Raw genomic sequence first — 24,469 nt, 5'->3', positions numbered from 1 at the left:
GGTTGTACTATACACCAATACATACTAGAAAACCGTCTCTGAACATGAATGGTATCTCACCACTGTCATTTAATCATTAATTAGGAAAAAAATTGCACTGATTCAACATCAAGTATCAAAAACTCACTCTCTTTCGAATCTCAAAACTACTGTCACACTAGAAAACCTGAAATTCCTTACATAAATTGATAAACAAGGTCATCAAGCACGACGAATCAGGCGGTTCATACTTGAGACAGAGGCTTCCAAAGTGCAAGAACACGCACCAACTAAGATCGTCTGCTCCTGCACGTCACATAAGTTTCCAGTTCTAAGCAAATATACACATTACAAAAACTCTTTGATGGATGACCTTTCCGCGGCCCGAGTCTATACAGCATTGTAAACCATTTTATCCAGCTTTCATGGCAAATTTTTTTAAAGATGTGCATAAAACACACATGACTAGTAGAGTCTTATTCTAGTTTGGATTCCGCTCCGGCAAATCGGGCACGATTGAAGGTCTTCTCCGCAGTCGCAACAAGTCTGCCACACAAAAACGAAGGCACATCTTAGGACAAAGGAGAAAAAAGCTCTTTACTTGTAACTTGCTTGCATAAATCAGAGGTTATGAAAAGATTTCTCTTTCGCAAAGAAAATGGTATACCTGGTGCCCACATCCAAAGGCCATGTCTTTTGGATTAGTAAGACAAATAGGGCAAACCTGTATAAACAAAAATGAGATCAAGTTGAATGCATATAGAGGAGAAAGTAAACAAATTGCAGAAGTTAAAGAGTCGGTGCTTTTTCGGAAAGCGCTCAGAAAGCACTTGAATTTTCAACAAAAGTTTTGTCGTGCCTTTAACAAAAAAACTCCCAATAGAACGGCTTATGAGCAGTAGTGTTTCCTACATATACATTACCAAACTCGAACTTGATTTCACGTAAATATTTGAATACCTGACTATCATAATCCGTATAAGATGGTGCGCTGGCTCCTGCATTATATCCAGCATATCCTGGATGAGAAGGTGTGCTGGCTCCTGAGTTATATCCAGCATAAGGAGCTGATCTCTGCTGAAAACTATCGCTCGAGCTGAACCGTCTTGAGTTGCTGCCTGCTGAGACTGCACCGTCATGGGGTGGAGGGAGGGGAACCTTGTTTGGACAATTCCCGTTGCGCGCTCTGGTTTTTCAAGGCAAATCATTTTCATGTTGTTAACATGCTCGCATAAAACTGGTAAAAGTTTATATATTAAGCTGCAAGTTTTTACCCCAATATTCCAAGCTCTAGGGTTGCTTTGTACTGAGAAGGTATTTCCATCAAGGCTGCAAGAGCAAACTCTGTCCGTTTCCTGGATAGATCCACATTCCTTGACATGATTTCGGTAAAATTCACAAACTGCGTAGACAAAGAACAACGGTTCCTTCAGAATCAAGTAAGCAAACTTCTAGGAGTCAACCATGTTTTTGAGAACTAATTGATGTTAGAATGTGTCTAATCACCTGAAAATTATCAAATGCTCGAGCAGGAATATTGTCGTCGAATTCCCTCATCATGTCCCAAGGGCCATCTCCGATTCCCACTAAGACTATAGACAATGGGTACTCGCTGCAAACAAACAGGTCAGAAACCGAAAAAACCAAACTACAAAATATTCGCTGTAAGCATGTAAAATAATGTGTTTCTGTGAAAGTTTACCTTGCTTTTACAATTGCATCAACTGTCTTTTGTTCTTGTGAGCTGAGATGACCATGATGCGTATCAACACTTCTTGTCACCTAGGATTGAAAAACCAATTCAATACTTGAACAAAGAAAGATGCTGCAGATTGTTGCTTCAGATCATCTTGCTCAAATTTTTGGGTGATTCATGTTGAAATAAAGTAGGTTAAAATCGAATTACCTGCCCATCGGCAATGATCAGTAAGACATGGTACTGGCCTCCGCTTTCCTCGACAATAGTCATGGCCATCTCAATAATGGGTGCAAAAGATGTAGGTCCTGCAACAAGGGACGAAAAATTACAGATTAACCAAATATTGATTATGTAGCAATAGTAACATTTTGTCAACCTTAGTGTAATGACTGGAGGCTGCACCTGCAAGTCGAAGATGGGGAACGATCTCTCTATATCGCGTCAATACTTCCTCGAACCCATTACAGTGTATGTCGTCCTCGTAGAAACTGAAGACGTCTTGGTCATGTGTAGATGCTACAAGAATACACATGAAAGTTGTGATTCACATGATCCAAATAGTAGTAGAAATAATGCAGAAGACAAAGCTTTGTTTACCATCTCCAAATCCAAAGCACGGAATCAGGTTATCTTCATCAAAGACAGATATTGTTTTCCCGATAATTGAGATCGCTTGTTCATAAGGATTTTGAGCATTTCCAATGTGATGCAAGCTTTTCCGGTGAAATGACCTCGAACCTGTTCAACCCGAAGGAAAAGTGGAAACAAAGCTCAAGCATATTGCATTATTCCTTCAAATGACATTCTGTGACCAAAGAAATTCTTAGAATTAAGATAAGACTAAACCTGTCCACTCATTGCTCTTTGTGAAATCAATACCAACTATCAGATTAGACGACTCTAGGCCAGCTTGTGCAAGAGCAGTAGTAACCTGTGGTCAATTAATATTCGGGAAATTAACAGCAAATAGAACTGGTTACAAAGTTTTAATAAAAAACATAACTGAAGGGATACTAAACCGTAGTTTATATACAACATGTGCTTAAAGCAGGGCAGAACAAAAACATGCTACATGTATATATATAAAGTTCTGACCTCATCCAAAGAACGATAATTATCAGCAATCCTTGAGTAACTTTTATGCAAAGTCCTTCGATGCTGGGGAGCTGTAACTGGCTGAGACACACGGTTAAAAGATGGCGAAGGAGTGTAGCGATGCTGCGGTGTATAATACGGGTTGTGTGGAGGGTGTGATGGCTCAGAGTAGCCATGCTGATTCCATGAAGAGGTTGCAGTTGATCCTCTGTGCGAACACTGTCTCACACTTGAATCTTTCGAGCTTTTTCCTCCCATCAGGAAGTAGAATCTGCAGACGAACCCTTCTGAATAATGCAGCAAAACGCTGTGTTCTTCTTTCTTGCTCCAAAGCTGAAGCAGTTCAAATGTCAACCTGCATATATATAGCTATATGAATAAAACACCTTGCGGACCTTCACATCAATATTATAGTTTCATTAAAAAATAATAATAAAGGCTGCTATTTCACCAAAAATCATATGTAAAGCTGCTATTCCTCTCTTCTATTTTTTTTTGTTTTTTTGTTTTTTTTCTGAAAACTGAGTATTACTTAAAACTCCACAATATTATCAACTATAAATAAGGACGAGAATGTAGCGCGAAAATCCCCGTGGAAAATAGTCATAAAAAATAAATAAAGACCAAGAACATTTAGGCAACGGAAGGGGAGGACTTATTCAAACAAAAAATTAATTGAAAGAAGCATCCTCGTTTACTTTTAATTTTCCACCAAAACTTAGAGTCAAGTTAGCTGCAGCAAGCACATCAAGAAACTCCGAGGCAATTGATGGAAGTTTAAATGAAAACCAAGGTTCTGACTTCTGATAGATAAACTCTCTCTCTCTCTCTCTCTCTCTCTCTCTCTCTCTCTCTCTCTCTCTCTCTCTATATATATATATATATATATATATAAATCTATATATATAATTAGAGTCCCGATGAGGGCTGGTTTGGTATTGCTGTGCTTTGAAAAACAACTGTTGTGAGAATAAGCGGCTGTGAAAAAAATCAGCAGAGTGTTTGGTAAACTTTTTTGTAAAAGTGCTTTTGAAAAAAAAAAACAGTCTGATAGTTGGTATTTTCATTAAAGGAGCACTGTAGCTCCATGTGCTTTGAAAAAAAGTCAGTTTTCCAAAGCTACAAATAGCAGCTTCAGCTTTTTCCTTTGATTACAGCTTATTCTCACAGCAGCTTCCAAAATAAGCTTTTTTTTTTTCAGTTTACCAAACACCTAAAACCCTCACAGCTTTTTTTCATGGGTGTTTTTTTTTTAAGCACCTCACTCCTAAACCACCCTTCAATCCAATGCAAATGGCGCTTCGCAGAAAACAATCATGCATAACTTTTTTTCTTTGGTTAGACAAAGTGATATTCTAACTTATTCAAATTTGCTACTGTGTATGGTGGTTGGATACTGTAATTAATCTAATATAGAGATTGTTTGGAAATGCTTCTAGAATAGCTGAAAATGCTTTTGATAAAAATATTTTTGTAACCAATACTTAATAAAAATGCAAGTGCTTTTGGAAATCAAATATGTTTCCAGTCATACCATTGTATTAGAAAATTTACTGGAACTAATCAGTTTCACCTAAACCTAATTTGGATGATGAATTCTAAACCTTGTGTAATTGTATAACGAATCAGAATGTGTTTCTTCAGGTTATGATTGATAATTTGATTCTACCACATTGACACAATAAATAAAATAAAAGACTGATTGATTCTAGCACGCAATGTGGCGGCCTTATTCTCTTGTGTGAAAGGGCATTTACATTAAATTTTTTGTTTTTTCTTAGGAAGGAGGACACGAAACAAACACGTAATTTTACGGTTATTACACTTTTACGTGATATTATTATTACTAAATGTACATATACAGTTATGCTATTTATTTATATTATATTACGTAAACTAAATATATTATATGACGATGTGACAATCATTTAATGATACTGTACGAGTGAAGGGTTAGGCTGTAGGGGTCCGAAGGTCTAAACCCTAAACGTACAAATATTTATTATTATTGTTGTAGATAAAAGTTAACAGTGTGGGAACATGAAGTTGGGATCTGAACAAGTGAAGGGTTAGGCTGTAGGGGTCCGAAGTTTGTTGAAGCGTGGGGTCAAACTCCTTTATAACTCTATTAACTTGGGGATTCCGGTCACTAGGGTTTTGAAAATTGATAGATTTCTCACACGTCACAACCATTCCCTTTCAAAATTTAATAAAATAAAACAATAAGGCCGAAAAACTTGGTCCTGCTTAAAAAACGTGGGTACGAATTCAACTCTTTTTTAAAAGACTTGGAGCTGGTTTGATATTGATGTAATTTTGAAAAAAAAACAGTTTTTATTGTGCTGTGAAAATAAGCTTATTTTTGCTGTTTCACATTTTCAACTTTTTTTCACCTAAAACTGTGAAAATAAGTTGTTTTTAAGTGTTTATCAAACATCTTTTTGAGCTCAACTTTTTTTACATCCATTTTTTATAAAAACACCTCAATATCAAACAAATACTTGGTCTGACTATGTTTATATACAGAATATATTGGGCCTAATCAAAAGAGACCAAGAAATATGGACCTTGTAATTGCTGAGCCCATTTACACTGAAACTCTCACTCACGCTGGCCCAATATGTAGGCCCTGTTTAAGCCTAATGTTTATATTTGGTTTGATTTTGGGTCTCAAGAACAACCCGTTGCTAGTTGATTGAGTTTTTATCATAATTGGTCTATGAAATTGACTCTCACCATCAAGATGGTCTCTGAAATTAAAAATCAATCAATGTAGTCCTTGAAAATAGGTGTCGCAAATCAATGTGATCCTTCTATCACAATTATGTTAAAAATTTTGTTAAGTGCTGATGTGGCACATAAGGCTCCACAAGATTTACGGATTTTTATCACGAATGATTCCTGAAATTGACCAACACCATCAAAGTGATCCCTGAAATTAACCCACACTATCAATATGGTCCCTGAAATTAAAAATCAATCAATATAGTCATCAAAAACAGGTATCGCATATCAATATGATCCTTCCGCCACTATTATATAAAAAAATTTGTTATGTGCTGATGTGAGTTTAATAATTAATTAAAAAATTGTCTAAATACCTTTTTGCACTATGGAATTTTTTTTTTCTTATAGTAGGGCATAATCCGAAGAGAGATTCATTCCATAAATTCTCAAATGCACAAGGTTTAACCAAAGCCTAAGAGGGGGTGTGGAAATATTTTTCAACCAACAATAGACGCACCTCGGTTATAACCACATTTTCTTAAGACAAACATCGTCGTTCTTTGCACCACCAAACTACTAGGGAATCGCCGAACAAGCTCCCTAAGATTAAGGTTGTGAGGATGTTGATCGCCTAAATGTTAACGGTGATGTCATAGAAGTCGTTGCCAATGGGCCAAGCCATCACCAAAGGTGATCTTGATCCAAGTTCAATTCGGTGAAGGGTGTCGAAGTGTGTAAAGATGTGTGTATTGGTAATTTTTTTTTTTTTAGAGAATAGAGAGCGAATGAGGTAGAGAAATGTGGACTGGGATCGGAGGTGATTGCAAGACTGGGTTTTTGGGTTGACAATTTTTGTATTAACTATTAACGTATTAAGCCTATTTGTAATTTTTTAAATTTAATTAAACTTGTGTGACCCATTTATGTGTCACATCAGCACATGACAAAAATTTTGACAGAATTATGACGGAATGACTACATTGATCAATTTTCAATTTCAGGGATCATTTTGATGTCGCAGGTCAATTTCAGAGCCAATTTTGATATCGTGAGTCAATTTCAATGACCATTTGTGAGTGAAAAAAGGACTTATGGGACCCAATTATGTGTCACATCAGCACTTAACATAATTTTTAGCATAATTGTAATAGAATGACCATATTTATTTGCGATGCTTATTTTCAAGGACCACATTTATTGATTTTCAATTTCAGGGACCATCTTGATGGTGATGGTCAATTTCAGGAATCATTTGTGATAAAAACCCAAGTTTATTTTCAGGTAAAAAATTGACCACTTGTTTAATAGGTGGGTTGAGTTGAATTGAAGTATTATTAGCTGACAAAAACTGATATGTTTGAATATTAATAATTCTTAAACGTACATGTATATTATATAGACATATACATAAAGCCTATTAGTTATTAAACACATCTGTTAACGAAATTTAAATATTAATTAACAAATAGTGATTTTACAACGCCAAACTCACATGATTTAAGCCTAATATGACATATATTTTGCATTACTCGTCGCTCATATTCATTTAGGAATAATTAAAAAAGTAAATAATCTCGACCTTGCAAATTGCCCAACCCAATCCGCCTTAGAATGGTTTGGGTGGGTTGGGTTTGCCCATTTTTGTGAAAATGTGTTTTAATAATGCCAACACCAACCTACTAGGTTCGCCAACAAATTGAAGTTCAACCCAACTAAACCACCCAATGCCCACCTTAATAACCAGTTCAATGTTAACATCATGATCAAATTGGTCCGTCTTAAGCCGTACATTATAGCATAACCTAACCAACAAATTCAAATATGCACTCGTTTGGGTAGATTATCTTCATCCATAAGCATTTAAGTAGATTGTATAGGCTACTCAGTACTATAGTCTAATGGTATTTTTCTTCACTTATAAGTTAGAGGTTTTAGGTTCAATTCTCGTAAAAGGCAAATTTGAACCACATTATTGTTAGCTCATTGTGAGGCTAAGCCCACCCCCTCCCCCTTAATGTAGATAATATCGTTTGTTAAAAAAAAAAATCTATAGAATTTTACACTTTTTTTAAGGCTAAATTGGATTAATGGTCCTCGTGGTGAAAAAATTTGGATTTAAACCTCCGTGGTGAACTCTGTTAGGATTTAAGCCTAAAATTAACATCTTCCTCATCTATCTATTAACCCATTCAACCTTCATAACTAAAAGAGAAAAAAACTTATTCATCCAAGGCTATGAATTCGTTGATCCATGCTTCGATTCCATTCAAAGATCTTTTGTCCATTAATCAGTGAATTCCCTAAATATGCCCATTTGAGAAAAAATGAATTCAAAGAAGATCATTCAGTTGTCAGTTTACAGAAGGATTGTGATTCTCTGCTCGCAAAAAACAAAACGAAAATGAATATTACAATTATAAACAATAGGAGGAGAAAATTGGCGATGAAAATCCAAAATACGTAGTGGTATTCATTTACAGGGAAATGGGTTTCTTCTATTGGATGCGTCTATGGAGATTGAAGAAAAGATCTTTGAATGGGCATATTACTGATTAATGGACAAAAAATCTTTGAATGGAATCGAAGCACGGATTACAGGTAAAGCTAATGAAGGAGACTCCAGTTGTTGAAGGTAAGGCGAGCACAACACCTGAACCTGCTCCTGCAGAAATCTGATGTATCCCATCGCTTCGTGAAACACTGATGCCGTGTCCGTCTGCAACACACCCAATTTTCCAAGTTCCCAGAAGAAGAAAAAAATCAGATATTTTTGATGAATTTGCAAAAATATTGTCAAAAAATAATTAACTGGGTGGCTTGATTTGAGTTTTTGCAATTCCACCTTGCCGTAGGGTGAAACGAGCTACTGTAGTGCTGTGATTTGTTCTCCGAGCTTCTCTTTCCTCTATACATTTGTAGAAAACCAGAACCCATTTGGTAAAAAGAGAGACGAAAATTGTTCTGCTTTGCAGAAATGGCAAAGAGAGAGTGCGAGAGAGAGAGAGAGAGAGAGAGAAGAGAGAGAGAGAGAAGAGCATGTAGAGGGTGTGAGTTGTGGAGAGAGAGAGAGAGAGAGAGAGAGAGAGAGAGAGAGAGAGAGAGAGAAAGAGAAAGAGAGTAGCATGCAATGACGCAGGTGAACTTATGGGGTTTTTTTTGTTGTTGAAAGGTTGTACCTTTCCGTTGCCGGCCGACGTGCGATTCTCTGATTTTGTCTTTTTAGCCAATCATTTTTTTTCTCAAATGGGCATATTTAGGGATTTCATTGATTAATGGACAAAAGATCTTTGAATGGAATCGAAGCATGGATCAACGAATTCATAGCCCTGGATGAATGAGTTTTTTTCTCTTTTGGTTATGAAGGTTGAATGGGTTAACAGACAGATAAGGAATATGTTAATTTTGGGCTTAAATTCTAATGGAATTCACCATAAGGGTTTAAATCCGAATTTTTCACCACATGGGCTATCTTTCGATTACCCTCTCACCACGGGGACCATTAATCCAATTTAGCCTTTTTTTTTAATAAAATCGACATTCTATATTAATCTACATTAAATAAGAGAGACAAGATTTGAACTCACCAATAGTCAGAGGTCTAGTAGTATTCCTCTTTACTTGTAAGTGAGATGCTCGATTTTTGCCAAAGGCGAAGTAGAACCACATAATTATGGGGCAAACTCATTGTAAGCCTTAACCCACTCCCACATCCTCTCAGTATAGATACCATTGTTTGTTCAAAAAAAAAAAAAAAAAAAAAAGAACTTTCATGCCATAAATTAAATAATAGTTGAGAATACTAATTATCCGTAACCGTGATAAAATTATGATCATATCTCAAATTCCAATGATTTACGATTTTATTTTTCAATGTTAACTTAATAACGTTACAATTTAGTGATATTTAATTGACACAACATAACAAGTGAGACGTTATAAGTGATTCATTGCTCTAGTGTTTAAAAATATAGCATTTAAAAAAAATCAGGCGAAAGGTTACAACATATATACACAGTACACCTGCGGCGGAGGGCGGACGAAACGACATCAGATTAAAAAAATATTTAGGAAAAAAACAGAGGGAGACTGGTTGGTAGTAATCGTTGTCGTCACTGCTACGCACCGTCGCTGGCACTCTCCCTCTCTGTCTCCTCCTCCTGCTCCTCCTCTTCCTCCATCTCGTTTATAGCTACGAAATCCCTTTCCCAAATCCATCTCTTTAAATTAAATTAATTGCAAATTCCCACTTTCGTAATCGGTCTTCAACAAAGTTACCGCCCAAATTTCCCACCTTTCCAATCACACAAACTCTCCAATTCCTTTTCCAATTCGGCTTCCAAATCCCTAGGATTTCAAATTTTTCCTTTTTATGAATTACGAATTGTTGTGACATTCGGCGATTTGATCGTACTCGGAATGATACTTTCCTTGCACAATCGGCGATAGCTAGAGTTCGGCGATTGGCGTATATATTAAATGGCAAGCACCGGCGACGAGGACAACGATGCGGTGCTCAGTGACGTGGAGGGCGACGATCCCGTGCCGATCGTGATCAAGACTCCGTCGTCGGACGAAATTTCCCCCGAGCGGTTTCGCGAGCTGATCGCCGAGCTGGATCGCGAGCGGCAAGCTCGGGAGGCGGTGGAGAATTCGAAGTCGGATTTGCAGGCTCAGTTCAATCGGCTGAAGGCTCTGGCGCACGAGGCTATAAAGAAGCGGGACGAGTGGGGGAGGCAGAGGGACGAGGCGTTGCGTGAAAAGGAAGAAGCTTGTAAAACCAACGAGAAGGTCACGGCGGAGCTGGCGGAGTCGAATAGGGCCAGAGAGGAGGCGTTGCAGCAGAGGGAGGAGATTGGGAAACAGTTGGAGGAGGCGGTGAAGGAGAGGGACGGTTTGAGGGCTGAGATTGGGAATTCGACTCATATGCTCATGTCTGGAATGGACAAGATATCGGGGAAAGTTAGCAATTTCAAGAATTTTGGAGGCGGGGGATTGCCAAGGTCGCGCAAGTACACGGGATTGCCCGTGGTTGCCTATGGAGTGATTAAGCGGGCGAATGAGATCGTGGAAGAGCTTGTGAGGCAGATTGATACTACGGTGAAGTCTAGGAACGAAACGAGAGAGCAGATGGATCAGAGAAATTATGAAATTGCAATTGAAATTTCTCAGCTGGAAGCCACGATTGGCAGTTTGAGAGAAGAAGTAGCGAAGAAGACATCTGCAGTTGAGAATTTGGAGAAGAGCATTGCAGAAAAGAGTGGGAAAGTGTCGGATATTGAGAGGGAGATGGAGGATAAGTTGAGTAAGGCTGAGAGTGAGGTTTCACAGTTGAAGCAGTTAGTTGGAGAGTATGATGATAAGTTGACGGATTTGGACTCGAAAACAGAAGCACAGAGGGGTTTACTTTTTGATCAGTTGAATTTGGTTTCGAAGATTCATGACCGGCTATATAATATTATCAAAATCGTTGATGCCAATAATTTGGATCAGTCAGAGTTTTCAGAGTCCCTGTTCGTCCCTCAAGAAACGGACATGGAGGAGAACATACGTGCAACTCTGGCTGGGATGGAATCCATTTATGAATTAACCAGGGTTGTTGTTGAGAAGACAAGGGATTTGTCTGAGGAAAAGAATCGTGAGATTAAGAGTTTGGATGAAACAGTGAATCGGTTAGTTAACGAGAAAGAACAAATTGGATCGTTACTGAGGAGCGCATTGTCAAAGCGGATCACATCCAGTCCATCTTCTAAGACAAATGAATTGTTTCAAGTTGCAGAAAATGGTTTAAGAGAGGCAGGAATAGATTTCAAGTTTAGTAAGCATGCTGGGAATGGAAATGTGGATATTGAGTCGGAGGAAGATGAAATATACGAATTAGTAAGTAACCCTTACTGTTAATCTGTGATGAGTTGTTTTGAATTCGATTTGGTTTCAAACCCAATTTTCATTGCTGATATAATTGGCATATCATATACAGGCTGGGGCTTTGGAGAACATTGTTAAGGCAGCTCAGCTTGAAATCATTGACCTGCAGCATTCTGCGGAAGAATTAAGGTACACTTTTGTGCCCAAAATTATTTAAACTTCAAATCAATTTTGATGTTTGCCATATGCACCTTAACTTGAAGTTTCGTTTGTACTAATGAAATACTTTTGCTTTTATACTGTTAACTTTGTCCTGACATGGTATTGTGATGTTACATTTACTGTTTGCCGTATTAAGGGCAGAGTTGAGTTTACTCAAACAGCATGTGGAGGCTCAAGCTAAGGAGCTCGACCACAGAATGCATAGAATTGGGGAACTTGAAGAGAAGGAGAGGGTAGCAAATGAAAGCGTATGTTATTTGTGTTCTATTTACATTTCAGTGATCTATTGCAGCACTTACTTTTCATGATCCAATTGGAGGACTCATGTAAAACCATTCTGCATGTAGGTTGAAGGGCTAATGATGGACATTGCTGCTGCTGAAGAAGAAATTGCAAGATGGAAAGCGGCAGCAGAGCAAGAAGCTGCTGCAGGCACAGGTGTAGAACAAGAATTTGTGGCACAGGTAATCTTGCAAGTTTGGCATGATATCATTTTCTTCGCTTGGTTACCCAGTTGTTTGCATTCAAATGATATATATCTCAGTGGAAGAAATAAATATTTAGGGCCTGAGCTGATATAATTGTATAAAGCAGATAGATTTGTCCCACAGTTCTTTTCAGGAGTAAAGGGAGTGTGGTGGCATTTTGCTGAGTTATAGGTCCAAATTGTTACCATGTCTAGCTGCGTCCTGATTGTGAAGGGAAATATAGGACCATATCGTAAAGGAACAGATACTTGTGACAGGATAAAGTATCTAGTTACCAATATCATTACAATTCATAATCTTCAAACTACAATCATTTCAATATTTAACTGATTCAAACACCTAAAGTGGCCTGGAATTTTTCGTATTATAACAAAACATTTGGAATCCATATATTCTTCTCTTTCTTCCCATACAAACAAAGACTTATGTTTCGGTAATATCCATTCAAGATCGCTACAAAGCATTGGGTTTTAACTAAAGTTCGTAAGTTTGAAATCTCACACTCCAAATGGACCCAAAGTTTTATTGTAACAATCAGGGCTTGATAGTTTGCAGAAAAAGGTTAACGAAGTTCATTTCGTATTTACATATTCCATCTTCATTGTTCAACTAGCATGTTCATAATGACTCTGGTTGGAACCTGCAGTTGTCGACGCTTAAGCAGGAACTTGAAGAGGCAAAGCAGGCTATTGCGGAATCAGAGAAGAAACTCAAGTTCAAAGAAGAGACAGCTGATGCTGCCATGGCAGCTAGAGATGCTGCTGAGAAATCATTGAAATTGGCTGACTTGAGGGCAACCAGGCTCCGGGATAGATTAGAGGAGCTTACACGTCAGCTTGAAGAAATTGAAAATCGGGAAGACACGAGAAGGGGACTGGGTGGACCTAGATATGTATGCTGGCCGTGGCAGTGGCTTGGGCTGGACTTTGTAGGTGTCAGTCGCACCGACACACAACAAGAGAGTAGTTCAAATGAAATGGAGCTCTCTGAACCTCTTCTATGATTCACACCTTTTTTTTTCTTTTCCCTTTTCTTTATAGTTTTATTTTGTGTATTTATTGTGATATTTCAAAATTAGAACAGTAAAAAAATGGCTTCTTTTAACTCTCTACCTCTTCAATGCCCTCTTATTTGCAGTGGACATGTAATTGCTTGTTTTCGCAAAGTAGCTACTTAAGACGCAAGGTAACCTTTCGTATTCATGCTTCTTTGGGGGGAGGTTTCTATAATTTTCTCACCGTGATGTAGTTTCCAGTTGAAAATTTTCTTTTCTTTTCTTTATGTATCCCTGCTAACTTACATTATTCATACCAAGGCGACTCAAGTTCAAATACAACAACAACAACAACAACAAAGCCTTTTCCCACTAAGTGGGGTCGGCTATATGAATCCTAGAACGTCATTGCGCTTGGTTTTGTGTCATGTCCTCCGTTAGATCCAAGTACTCTAAGTCTTTTCTTAGGGTCTCTTCCAAAGTTTTCCTAGGTCTTCCTCTACCCCTTCGGCCCTGAACCTCTGTCCCGTGGTCACATCTTCGAACCGGAGCGTCAGTAGGCCTTCTTTGCACATGTCCAAACCACTCTAACCGATTTTCTCTCCTCTTTCCTTCAATTTCGGCTACTCCTACTTTACCTCGGATATCCTCATTCCTAATCTTATCCTTTCTTGTGTGCCCACACATCCAACGAAGCATCCTCATCTCCACTACACCTACGTGTTGATGCTTCACCGCCCAACATTCTATACCATACAGCATTGCCGACCTTATTGCCGTCCTATAAAATTTTCTCTTGAGCTTCAGTGGCCTACGACGGTCACACAACACGCCGGATGCACTCTTCCACTTCATCCATCCAGCTTGTATTCTATGGGTGAGATCTCCATCAAATTCTCCGTTCTTTTGCAAGATAGATCCTAGGTAGCGAAAACGGTCGCTCTTTGGTATTTCCTGATCTCCGATCCTCACCCCTAACTCATTTTGGCCTCCGTTTGCACTGAACTTGCACTCCATATATTCTGTCTTTGGTCAGCTTAGGCGAGGACCTTTAGATTCCAACACTTCTCTCCAAAGGTTAAGCTTCGCGTTTACCCCTTCCTACGTTTCATCTATCAACACTATATCGTTTGCGAAAAGCATACACCAAAGAATATCATCTTAAATATTAAGTTTGTGATTTTCGCTAGATTGCTCCGGTCATTAGTGTGGATAAGTATGTAAATGGATAGAGACAGGAAGCAAACATAAGATGTACGTGGTTCACCCAGATTGGCTACGTCCACGGAGTAAAGGAGTTCTCATTAATTGTGAAGGGTTTACACATGATATAGGTTCAATCTCTCCTTTAGTGAGTACAAGTGAATGATTTAGTACAAATGACATTAGGAAATATTGTGGAAGAATGATCTCGTAATCACGAAACTTTTAAGTACCGAAGTGTGGTATCGTCTTCACTTGCCTTATCTGTCTCATAGGTAGATGTGACATCTTCTTTGGAAGTACTCTTCCTCCCTCCAGGGGTGGTATCTTTAACTGGTGGAGATGCACAAGGTAATGTATCAATTTCACTTGACGTTTACTTGTAGTTTCAGGCTTGGTCAAGCGCGATACAAACCATGTAGTAGGAGTCCCCCAAGTCGCCGAGCTAGGGGATCTGCTGAAAGAGGTGACAGACAAGGTAAGCAATCAGAGCTCCAAGCAATCAGTCCCAGATTAGAAGTTTGATTTCGAGTTCCGGCTGATTGTTATCCTTTTCCTTATCTTGCAGGTAGAATGAAGGATAAAGAGAAGAAAAGGAGAAAAGGGGATATGAGATACTTTTGCTTTTGAAGAAGTAACTTTCCACAGGCTTATTCTTGAACTGGGCTGGAGGGTTTTCTTGTTTCCGCCAGAGTATAAGGCCGACTGAAGAATTTGAGGGTCAAAACAAGTCCATCAAATCTAGAGTACGTTCGACCCTGCTGATATGGGATACTTTTGCTGTTGACAAAGTAGTGGATGTATCGGCACATGTTCTGTTGCGCTTGTCTCCACATGCTTCCTTGTATCCTTCTCACTTGCCCTATTTGTTCCTCAAGCAGATGTGGTATCTTCTCGGGAAGCATAAGATGTTGAAGATGAGTACTCGAGAGCAATGGGGTTCCAGGCAGTCGGTTCCGGACTGGAAGCTTGATTCCAAGTGCTGACTGATTGCTCTCTTTCTCCTTGTCTTGCAGGTAAGAACAAGGCCAAAGGAAAAGACAGGGAAAAAGCATGATATGGGATACTCTTGCTTTTAACCCTGATGATATGAGATATTCTTGCTCTAGTGTAGCTTGTTTGCAGAGGTATTCTCGGGGGGAAAGAAAGCTGAGTATTTCGAGAGGCTTCGTTGGGAGTGCCCTCTCAGATATGAGGAAGGGTTGAGCATTTTTGCAGGTCTGCCTGTCCGTTGAGGATGGAGGTCGACATATATAGGAGTCTCCCTAACAAGGAGTAATACTATTCTTTTACCCTGCTTGGTCATAGCACGGTAGTGGGAGCTGCCAGCTTCACGTGTTTTAACTCTGTCAGAGCACTTTGAAAAAGTGGTCTGTGGTATCTGGAAAGCTGATGTTACGTGTGAAGATTACAGACAAGCTTTATCCAAGGAGATTTGGCTCTCGAAGTTGAGAAAGCGGTGTGAGGATTACAGACAAGCTTTATCTAAGGGGCTCTCGAAGTTGAGAAAGCGGTGCTCTTCGGTTTTCGAACAAGCAATCCTGTCGGGGATCTGTCTCTCGAGATTCGGAGAACGGTGCCTCTTCGATTTTTGAGAAAGCAATCCTGCTAGGAGTCTGGCTCTCGAGATTCGGAGAGCGGTGTCTCGTCGCTTTTTGAGAAAGTAATCATGTTGGGAGTCTGGCTCTCGAGATTCGGAGGACGGTGCCTCTTCGATCTTGAAGCAAACAATCTTATTGGGAGTGTTTTCTCGAATGTGAGTAAAGGTTAGGCCTATTTGCTAGTCTACCTTGCCACGGAGCACAGAGGTTGACCCACAGGGACTTTCCAATTATCCAGCAATGGTCCTGTTCCTTTACCCTTGTGGGTAATAATATGGTAGCTAGACCTTCAAAATTTATGTGTCTAAACTTTGTTAGTGCTGTTTCTTTGCTATTCTTTTACCCTTCTTGGTTATAGCGATGTAATGGGAGCTACAAGCTTCACGTGTCTAAACTTTGTCAGAGATTTTTGGCAAAGTTATATGTGGTACCCGTGAGCTGATGTTGCGTGTGGAAAGTGAATGATTGAACAGTAACATTCACGTGCTTTCTACTTCACTAGAAATCTTCGACAGAATGCCCGTAATTTCCGCAAAGTTGAGTGTGCATGTGACAGGTTCTGACAAGGCTGAAAAAGCAGGTGCCTCTTCGATTTCTGAGATCGGCCCTCGTGGTCTCTGAGCAGCCCAGCTTTTGAGAAAGCAAGCGCCTCTTCGATTTCTGCGATCGACCTTCGTGGTCTTTGAGCAGCCCAGCTTTTGAGAAAGCAAACGCCTCTTCGATTCCTGAGATCGGCCCTCGTGGTCTCTGAGCAGCCCAGCTTTTGAGAAAGCAAACGTCTTTTCGATTTCTGAGCAGGCGCCTCTTCGATTTCTGAAGCTCCATCGAGTGCGGATTTTTATAGAGGCTGGTATTAAGTTCCAAAGCACACTTGAATCTCCACCAGTAGAAGCTCCCTTCTTGCATTTCTAAGATCTTGATTTGTCCGACCTCTTTTCTCTTCAACACCTTTGAAAATGTCTGGCCCCTCCAACCGTCGTTTTGACTTGAACCTTGTTGAAGAGGCAGCCACACCTTCTCCAGACAACATATGGCGCCCATCCTTCTTATCCCCTACTGGTCCTCTTACCGTTGGGGATTCCGTGATGAAGAATGATATGACCGCTGCGGTGGTGGCCAGGAACCTTCTCACTCCCAAAGATAACAGACTACTTTCCAAACGGTCTGATGAGTTGGCTGTTAAGGATTCTCTGGCTCTCAGTGTTCAGTGTGCAGGTTCTGTGTCTAATATGGCCCAACGCCTATTTGCTCGAACCCGCCAAGTTGAATTATTGGCGGCTGAAGTGATGAGTCTCAAACAGGAGATTAGAGGGCTCAAGCATGAGAATAAACAGTTGCACCGGCTCGCTCATGACTATGCTACAAACATGAAGAGGAAGCTTGACCAGATGAAGGAATCTGATGGTCAGATTTTACATGATCATCAGAGGTTTGTGGGTTTGTTCCAAGGGCATTTATTGCCTTCGTCTTCTGAGGCTGTACCGCGTAATGAAGCTCCAAATGATCAACCTTCGATGCCTCCTCCTTCTAGGGTGCTGTCCAGTACTGAGGCTCCGAATGATCCCCCTCCGGTGCCTTCTCTTTCTGGGGCTCTGCCGACTGCTGAGACTTCTCCTAAGCAACCTTTGTGAAGGCTTCCTCTTGTTTTTTTATTTTGACTCGTGTATATGTACATATTTGTAACTTCTTAGAGATATCAATAAATAAGCTTTGTTTCATTTCAACGTATTGTGTTAAATACACCAAAGTCTTCTTCACTAAGTTCTTTGAATTTTTCTTTTGTTGAAGCTTGTATGTTGAAGCTTTGTGAGTGGAGCATGTAGGTTGAGGTAGTGTTCCCTTAATTTCCCGAGTGGGGAAAACTTCTCGATTGGAGACTTGAAAAATCCAAGTCACTGAGTCGGGTCGGCTATATGAATCTTAGAACGCCATTGTGCTCGATCCTGTGTCATGTCCTCCGTTAGATCCAAGTACTCTAAGTCTTTTCTTAGAGTCTCTTCCAAAGTTTTCCTAGGTCTTCCTCTACCCCTTCGGCCCTGAACCTCTGTCCCGTAGTCGCATCTTCTAACCGGAGCGTCAGTAGGCCTTCTTTGCACATGTCCAAACCACCGTAACCGATTTTCTCTCAGTTTTCCTTCAATTTCGGCTACTCCTACTTTACCTCGGATATCCTCATTCCTAATCTTATCCTTTCTCGTGTGCCCACACATCCAACGAAGCATCCTCATCTCCGCTACACCCATTTTGTGTACGTGTTGGTGCTTCACCGCCCAACATTCTGTGCCATACAGCATCGCCGGCCTTATTGCCGTCCTATAAAATTTTTCCTTAAGTTTCAGTGGCATACGACGATCACACAACACGCCGGATGCACTCTTCCACTTCATCCATCCAGCTTGTATTCTATGGTTGAGATTTCCATCTAATTCTCCGTTCTTTTGCAAGATAGATCCTAGGTAGCGAAAACGGTCGCTCTTTGGTATTTCCTGATCTCCGATTCTCACCCCTAACTCATTTTGGCCTCTATTTTCACTGAACTTGCACTCCATATATTCTGTCTTTGATCGGCTTAGGCGAAGACCTTTAGATTCCAACACTTCTCTCCAAAGGTTAAGCTTCGCATTTACCCCTTCCTGAGTTTCATCTATCAACACTATATCGTCTGCGAAAAGCATACACCAAGGAATATCATCTTGAATATGTCCTGTTAACTCATCCATTACCAACGCAAAAAGGTAAGGACTTAAGGATGAGCCTTGATGTAATCCTACAGTTATGGGGAAGCTTTCGGTTTGTCCTTCATGAGTTCTTACGACAGTCTTTGCTCCTTCATACATATCCTTTATAGCTTGGATATATGCTACTCGTACTCCTTTCTTCTCTAAAATCCTCCAAAGAATGTCTCTTGGGACCCTATCATACGTTTTTTTCCAAATCTATAAAGACCATGTGTAAATCCTTTTTCCCATCTCTATATCTTTCCATCAATCTTCGTAAGAGATAGATTGCCTCCATGGTTGAGCGCCCTGGCATGAACCCGAATTGGTTGTCCGAAACCCGTGTCTCTTGTCTTAATCTATGCTCAATGACTCTCTCCCAGAGCTTCATTGTATGACTCATTAGCTTAATACCCCTATAGTTCATGCAATTTTGTACGTCGCCCTTATTCTTGTAAATAGGCACCAAGGTGCTCTTTCGCCACTCGTTTGGCATCTTCTTCGTTTTCAAAATCCTATTGAAAAGGTCAGTGAGCCATGCTATACCTGTCTCTCCCAAGGCTTTCCACACTTTAATCGGTATATCGTCCGGGCCCACTGCTTTTCTATGCTTCATCTTCTTCAAAGCTACAACCACTTCTTCCTTCCTGATTCGACGATAAAAGGAGTAGTTTCTATACTCTTCTGAGTTACTCAACTCCCCTAAAGGAGTACTCCTTTCATGTCCTTCATTGAAAAGATTATGAAAATAACATTTCCATCTGTCTTTGACCGCGTTCTCTGTAGCAAGAACCTTTCCATCCTCATCCTTGATGCACCTCACTTGGTTTAGGTCCCTTGTCTTCTTTTCCCTTGCTCTAGCTAGTTTATAGATATCCAACTCTCATTCTTTGGTATCAAGTCGCTTATACATATCGTCATAAGCCGCTAACTTAGCTTCTCTCACAGCTTTCTTCGCCTCTTGCTTCGCTCTTCTATACCTTTCACCATTTTCATCGGTCCTATCCTTGTATAAGGCTTTACAACATTCCTTCTTAGCCTTCACCTTTGTTTGTACCTCCTCATTCCACCACCAAGATTCCTTTTGGTGTGGAGCAAAGCCCTTGGACTCTCCTAATACCTCTTTTGCTACTTTTAGGATACAGCTAGCCATGAAATCCCACATTTGGCTAGCTTCCCCCTCTCTATCCCACACACACTGGGTGATTACTTGCTCTTTGAAAATGACTTGTTTTTCTCCTTTTAGATTCCACCATCTAGTCTTTGGGCACTTCCAAGTCTTGTTCTTTTTTCTCACTCTTTTGATATGTACATCCATCACCAACAAGCGATGTTGATTAGCCAAGCTCTCCCCCGGTATAACTTTGCAATCCTTACAAGTTATACGATCCCCTTTCCTCATTAGAGGAAAATCTATTTGTGTTTTTGACGACCCACTCTTGTAGGTGATCACATGTTATTCTCTCTTCTTAAAGAAGGTGTTGGCTAAGAAGAGATCATATGCCATTGCAAAATCCAAGATAGCTTCCCCATCCTCATTTCTCTCCCCAAAACCATGGCCACCATGAAAACCTCCATAGTTGCCTGTCTCCCTGCCCACGTGTCCATTTAAATCTCCTCCTATAAATAACTTCTCCGTCTGAGCAATTCCTTGCACCAAGTCTCCAAGGTTTTCCCAAAATTTCTCTTTCAAACTCGTATCCAACCCTACTTGAGGTGCGTACGCACTAATCACATTGATGAGTTCTTGTCCTATTACAATCTTGATTGCCATGATTCTATCTCCTACCCTCTTGACATCTACAACATCTTGTGTCAAGGTCTTGTCCACAATGATGCCAACACCGTTTCTCGTTCTATTTGTGCCCGAATACCAAAGCTTAAACCCTGAGTTTTCTAGATCCTTTGCCTTAAGACCAACCCACTTAGTTTCTTGTAGGCACATAATATTTATCCTTCTCCTCACCATAACTTCCACTACTTCCATAGATTTTCCCGTTAAGGTTCCTATATTCCACATTCCTAAACGCATTCTACTCTCTTGAACTCTACCCTTCTGTCCTAGCTTCTTCACCATCCCCCGTCTAATAGGATCAAAGTACTTCTTTTGTGTGTCTTGTGTAAAGTTGATAGGAGCATATGCTCCCAAACAACTTTGAGTGGAGTCGTTCGAAAAGAAGTTTCTATGGCCCCCTTGCTCATTTAACACTGCATCCGGGTGCCGATGGAGATACAGCGACCCTTACTCACTTATCACTGTGCTCGGGCCACACAGCGCGCCACTTACAGGTGACGTCCTAGCTTTAGCGCGATTTCGTTCTGGATTCATTGTCATAAGGATTCGACGTAACTGTGGAGTGCCGGCTGTCGACTACCTAACGCCCTCCCCCTCCTCCTTTATCCGGGCTTGGGACCGGCAATGTAAGATAAACTTACATCGGCGGAGTTCGACTCAAGTTCAAATAAAAAAGGAAAATTAGTTGGAGATTATATATCTGTTGCAGTATCATGCTTTCTTTACCATGTTGGTTCATGTTTTCCTTTACTCGTATCCTGTTTTAGTTTCTCTTGAGTTGTATTATGCAAGAACATCCAAAAACACAAGAATATGAACAATCCACCCAAACCTCACTCTGTTTTGTTAGAGACTTAAGTGGTGTTCCAACTTATAACAAATCTTAATTAAAAACATAATCATTTCTGTTTTGTTAGAAAAGATTTAACTAATTAATACTCTACTTGTAAAGAACACTTGGACATTACAAACCAAACGAATCACTTTAGAATATATGTCAACTTGTGATTTGTAGTGTTTTATTCAATTTAAGACGAGAACAGAGTAATAGTACACATTCACACAAGGATATACAACATACAATACAAGTGCCACATTATTAATTAACTACACCATAAGAACAAGAAACAGGTGTCTTCCCCAATCCTCCGTTAATTTTTTTCTTAATTTTAAGAAAATTTCACGGGGACAAGGTTGAGAGGAGTTCTCTTAGCAACGGTGAGGGAATGGGAGCCGCTGGCTTCTTCCATGTCAAGATCTTCCTCCTTCATTCCATCAGGCAATTTCCAATCGAACCAGTAGAGAAGATTTGCTAGTCCAAGCTCCACTGTTGTCGTTCCCATATATATTCCAGGGCAAACTCTTCGACCAGTTCCAAACGGCAAAAACTCAAAATGTTGTCCTTTGTAATCGACGGAGCTTCCCTCAAACCGTTCTGGAATAAATTTTTCGGGGTCCCTCCAAACCTCAGGGTCGCGTGCGATTGCCCAGTCATTGATATAAATTGTTGTTTTTGGTTCAATATTATAACCTTGGATTTTGCAATGGGAGATAGTTTCTCTTGGAAGGAGCATTGGAGCTGGAGGATGCAGTCTTAGGGTTTCTTTGATTACCATCTTGAGGTATTGAAGCTGATCTGTATCAGTTTCTGTGATTTTTCCTTTGTTTCCGATGCATTTTCTAACTTCTTCTTGTGCTTTCTTCATCAATTTAGGGTTCTTAGCTAGCTCTGCCATCGCCCACCCCATTGTTATTGTACCTGTGTCTATTCCACCTAAAAATAGATTCTGATTCACAATTGCAACATCATAGTAAGAAAAATAATTGAAAAATAAAGTAGAAAAATGATGCATAAAAAAATAATTGATGAATTTCGCACTACTTTTCTCTGTGTGCATACCATGTTTACTTTTTTATTTTTTATTTTTTTTATATTATTATTTTTTATTGGAAAACATACCATGTTTACTTTTGTTCTTTTATTCTTGCGACAAAATGGGACATGAACTAAATTTTTTCCTTTCCTTTTTTCACAAAACTGGACAAATAATTTTTTGGGGTTATAAAAGAATAACTTTTACTGTTTTCTAAATGGGCACTAATTAAGGAGTCACTTAACACTAAAGTCTAGTTATATTCTTTTTCACTTGTATATGAAAAGTCTTAGATTCAATTATCGCCAACGCCGAATTTGAATCAAATAATTACTAGTCTATTGTGAGACTCGGCCTACTTCCTCGCTTCCTTATAGATAATATGGTTGGTTCCAAAAAATAGAAAGGCACCAAGGGGAAAGGGGTTCAAACTTTTGTCTGCATATAAAATAATTCTCAAACAAATAACAAATTAACACAAAATTAATAACCACAAGAGGTTCTTTTAAGAGAATAATTACCAAGAGGACTGCCTTGATGTTGTTGTGACCAAGATGAGAGGCTCCAAACTCACTTTGCTCCTTCACTATCTTAAGCAGAACGTCAACTATATCTTCATGAGCTCGTTCGTCGTCAACTCTCCTCCCAGGTTTCAGATGATCATCAATCACCTGCTGGAAAAAACCATCCAACTCCTTGGAAATCCTATCGAACTCCTTGTGCACACCGGAAACCATATCGATAACCCACCCCATCCAAGACGGAAAGCAGTCAGCCCCGGACACCCCTCCGAGCATGACCTCAGTATCCTGAATGAACTCATCAATATTTTTATGCTCAAATTTACTCCCTCGGAAACTTGTCCCGTAACCAATCCTAAAAATAATACTAGCCGTGAGAGCAAGCAACTTTTCCGTAAGATTAACAGGAGCACCAGAAGATGAAGAGGCAGAGATTGAATTGACCATTTCATCTACTTCTTCTTCCCTGATTGATTTATATGACTGGACCCTCTTCACGCTGAAAAGCTCGAGCACGCATATTTTTCTTATCTCTCTCCAGTAATCGCCATAGGGAGAAAAGGCCATGTCAAGATAGTTGTACGTGAGCCTGCGGGTTCCGGCCGAGGAGGGTCTGCTGCAGCAGTGGAGGTCGTTGGTTTTTAATGCGTCTTTGGCCGCTTCGGCGGAAGAGATGACTAGGGTGGGGACACGGCCGAGGTGGAGGAGCATGACTGGTCCGTACTTTATGGAGAGTTGGTGGAGAGATTTGTGACGTGGGGTGCCGAGTTGGTGCAAGTTGCCTATGAGGGGGAGCTTGGGGGGGCTTGGTGGAAAGGTCTTTTGCTGTGGGTTCTTATAGACATTTTTCCGCTTTTGGAGTAGAAGAAATAGAGGGAGAAGAAGGAGAAATGGAAGGCATATGAACAAGGAGGTGATGATAGCCATTGGAGGTTCTATCAATGATATGTTATTATTTTTCTGGAGCTTTTGTCCACCATATATAAGCTCTGGTGATCTAAATATCTAGCTATATATGGCTAACTTTGGAAACAAACGACAAAGTAGTATTTCAACGTCGATGAAAATTATCACTCATGTAGATTGTCGTAGGCAAGGTTCTAAAGGATGTTAGGCGCTAGTTGGGCGACGGGCTGGGGCCTAGCGCCTAGATGGCTAGGCAGGGCCTAGGCGGGCGCCTAAGCTAACTAGACGGGTTTAATTAAATATATTATATTTCGTGTAAGTAAGTGTCTGTTTATACTTAAAAAATATATAATTTCATCATAACCTACAAAATAGAATGACAAATATATTATGAGCTATCGGAACATAATGAAAACATGGGGAACAAACATATAATGTGTGTTCATTTAAGTATTCAACAAGTCTCTTACAATTTATTGGAAAAAATAAAATGCAAAATGAAAGTTATTATTTTCTGTTTAAGTGAGTAACAACTTAGGCGGGTCTGACGGGCTAGGTGGGTGCCTAGTCAGTCTAGATAGGAGCCTTAGTAGGTCTAGGCGCCATTTCTTAACAACTTTTTAGTTATGTCTGTAGCCCTCTAGATTTATTTTGGATAACTTATGATAGTACCGATCGGTGGATGGATAGCAATCCATATCCTTCAATTAATTAGATTCATGTGGAGAAATCTCAAAAAAAAAAATTAAAAAAATAGATCACAACAGATGCAAGATACATCTC

General features: G+C 39.9%; 5 protein-coding genes and 1 long non-coding RNA gene across 7 annotated transcripts in view; 1 reads left to right on the top strand and 5 right to left on the bottom strand.

Moving 5' to 3' along the window:
• Positions 1 to 39: 39 nt before the first annotated feature.
• Positions 40 to 3,587, bottom strand: LOC126597622 (E3 ubiquitin-protein ligase RGLG5-like). Of its 2 annotated transcripts, none has more exons than XM_050264430.1 (12): positions 3,472 to 3,587; positions 2,774 to 3,128; positions 2,525 to 2,609; positions 2,276 to 2,416; positions 2,081 to 2,194; positions 1,886 to 1,983; positions 1,682 to 1,761; positions 1,486 to 1,591; positions 1,254 to 1,381; positions 940 to 1,165; positions 647 to 703; positions 40 to 525 (listed from the first exon to the last, which is right to left on the bottom strand). In XM_050264430.1, exons 2-12 carry the CDS (start codon positions 3,029 to 3,031, stop codon positions 445 to 447), a joined length of 1,374 nt encoding a protein of 457 aa, XP_050120387.1. In that variant the 5' UTR covers positions 3,032 to 3,128; positions 3,472 to 3,587; the 3' UTR covers positions 40 to 444. The 2 variants fall into 2 exon arrangements, with proteins under 2 accessions (XP_050120387.1, XP_050120386.1); XM_050264429.1 differs by lacking the exon at positions 3,472 to 3,587 and adding an exon at positions 3,225 to 3,400.
• A 4,522-nt stretch (positions 3,588 to 8,109) lies between these two features.
• LOC126597632 (uncharacterized) lies at positions 8,110 to 8,840 on the bottom strand. Its single transcript, XR_007614292.1, has 3 exons — positions 8,677 to 8,840; positions 8,343 to 8,405; positions 8,110 to 8,216 (listed from the first exon to the last, which is right to left on the bottom strand). It is a non-coding gene; the product is annotated as an uncharacterized LOC126597632 (long non-coding RNA).
• Positions 8,841 to 9,486: 646 nt separating this feature from the next.
• LOC126597607 (uncharacterized) lies at positions 9,487 to 13,179 on the top strand. Its single transcript, XM_050264406.1, has 5 exons — positions 9,487 to 11,377; positions 11,478 to 11,554; positions 11,724 to 11,835; positions 11,935 to 12,051; positions 12,722 to 13,179. Exons 1-5 carry the CDS (start codon positions 9,977 to 9,979, stop codon positions 13,076 to 13,078), a joined length of 2,064 nt encoding a protein of 687 aa, XP_050120363.1. The 5' UTR covers positions 9,487 to 9,976; the 3' UTR covers positions 13,079 to 13,179.
• Positions 13,180 to 19,511: 6,332 nt separating this feature from the next.
• LOC126597629 (uncharacterized) lies at positions 19,512 to 21,032 on the bottom strand. Its single transcript, XM_050264438.1, has one exon. It carries the CDS (start codon positions 20,665 to 20,667, stop codon positions 20,047 to 20,049), a length of 621 nt encoding a protein of 206 aa, XP_050120395.1. The 5' UTR covers positions 20,668 to 21,032; the 3' UTR covers positions 19,512 to 20,046.
• A 317-nt stretch (positions 21,033 to 21,349) lies between these two features.
• LOC126597619 (cytochrome P450 71B26-like) lies at positions 21,350 to 23,769 on the bottom strand. The gene is made up of 2 exons (XM_050264421.1): positions 22,781 to 23,769; positions 21,350 to 22,172 (listed from the first exon to the last, which is right to left on the bottom strand). The coding sequence occupies exons 1-2, from the start codon at positions 23,705 to 23,707 to the stop codon at positions 21,555 to 21,557; spliced, it is 1,545 nt and encodes a 514-aa protein (XP_050120378.1). The 5' UTR covers positions 23,708 to 23,769; the 3' UTR covers positions 21,350 to 21,554.
• LOC126597614 (cytochrome P450 71B26-like) overlaps positions 21,350 to 24,469 on the bottom strand; it is a 61,845-nt gene continuing 58,725 nt past the window's right edge. The window contains exon 3 of the mRNA XM_050264416.1: positions 21,350 to 21,516. The gene's annotated coding sequence lies outside the window, so the exon portion shown is untranslated. The remainder of the gene's footprint in view (positions 21,517 to 24,469) is intronic.

The sequence above is a fragment of the Malus sylvestris genome, chromosome 13 (assembly GCF_916048215.2).
Source record: "Malus sylvestris chromosome 13, drMalSylv7.2, whole genome shotgun sequence".
In the NCBI taxonomy this organism is placed as follows: Eukaryota; Viridiplantae; Streptophyta; class Magnoliopsida; order Rosales; family Rosaceae; genus Malus; species Malus sylvestris.
The sequence above is the reverse complement of the archived record's forward strand: the minus strand, read 5'-3'. Positions and strand labels throughout refer to the sequence as shown.

Excerpts from the sequence above, each read along its gene's own strand:
- LOC126597622 (XM_050264430.1), bottom strand. The coding sequence starts at position 3,031 with ATGGGAGGAAAAAGCTCGAAAGATTCAAGTGTGAGACAGTGTTCGCAC. Across the intron at positions 2,417-2,524 it reads AAAGAGCAATGAGTGGACAG|GTTCGAGGTCATTTCACCGG; the intron begins GTTTAGTCTTAT and ends CGGGTTGAACAG. Across the intron at positions 1,382-1,485 it reads GAGCATTTGATAATTTTCAG|TTTGTGAATTTTACCGAAAT; the intron begins GTGATTAGACAC and ends TTGTCTACGCAG.
- LOC126597607 (XM_050264406.1), top strand. The coding sequence starts at position 9,977 with ATGGCAAGCACCGGCGACGAGGACAACGATGCGGTGCTCAGTGACGTG. Across the intron at positions 11,378-11,477 it reads AAGATGAAATATACGAATTA|GCTGGGGCTTTGGAGAACAT; the intron begins GTAAGTAACCCT and ends TATCATATACAG. Across the intron at positions 12,052-12,721 it reads AACAAGAATTTGTGGCACAG|TTGTCGACGCTTAAGCAGGA; the intron begins GTAATCTTGCAA and ends TGGAACCTGCAG.
- LOC126597629 (XM_050264438.1), bottom strand. The coding sequence starts at position 20,667 with ATGGTGAAGAAGCTAGGACAGAAGGGTAGAGTTCAAGAGAGTAGAATG.
- LOC126597619 (XM_050264421.1), bottom strand. The coding sequence starts at position 23,707 with ATGGCTATCATCACCTCCTTGTTCATATGCCTTCCATTTCTCCTTCTT. Across the intron at positions 22,173-22,780 it reads ACATCAAGGCAGTCCTCTTG|AATCTATTTTTAGGTGGAAT; the intron begins GTAATTATTCTC and ends ATTGTGAATCAG.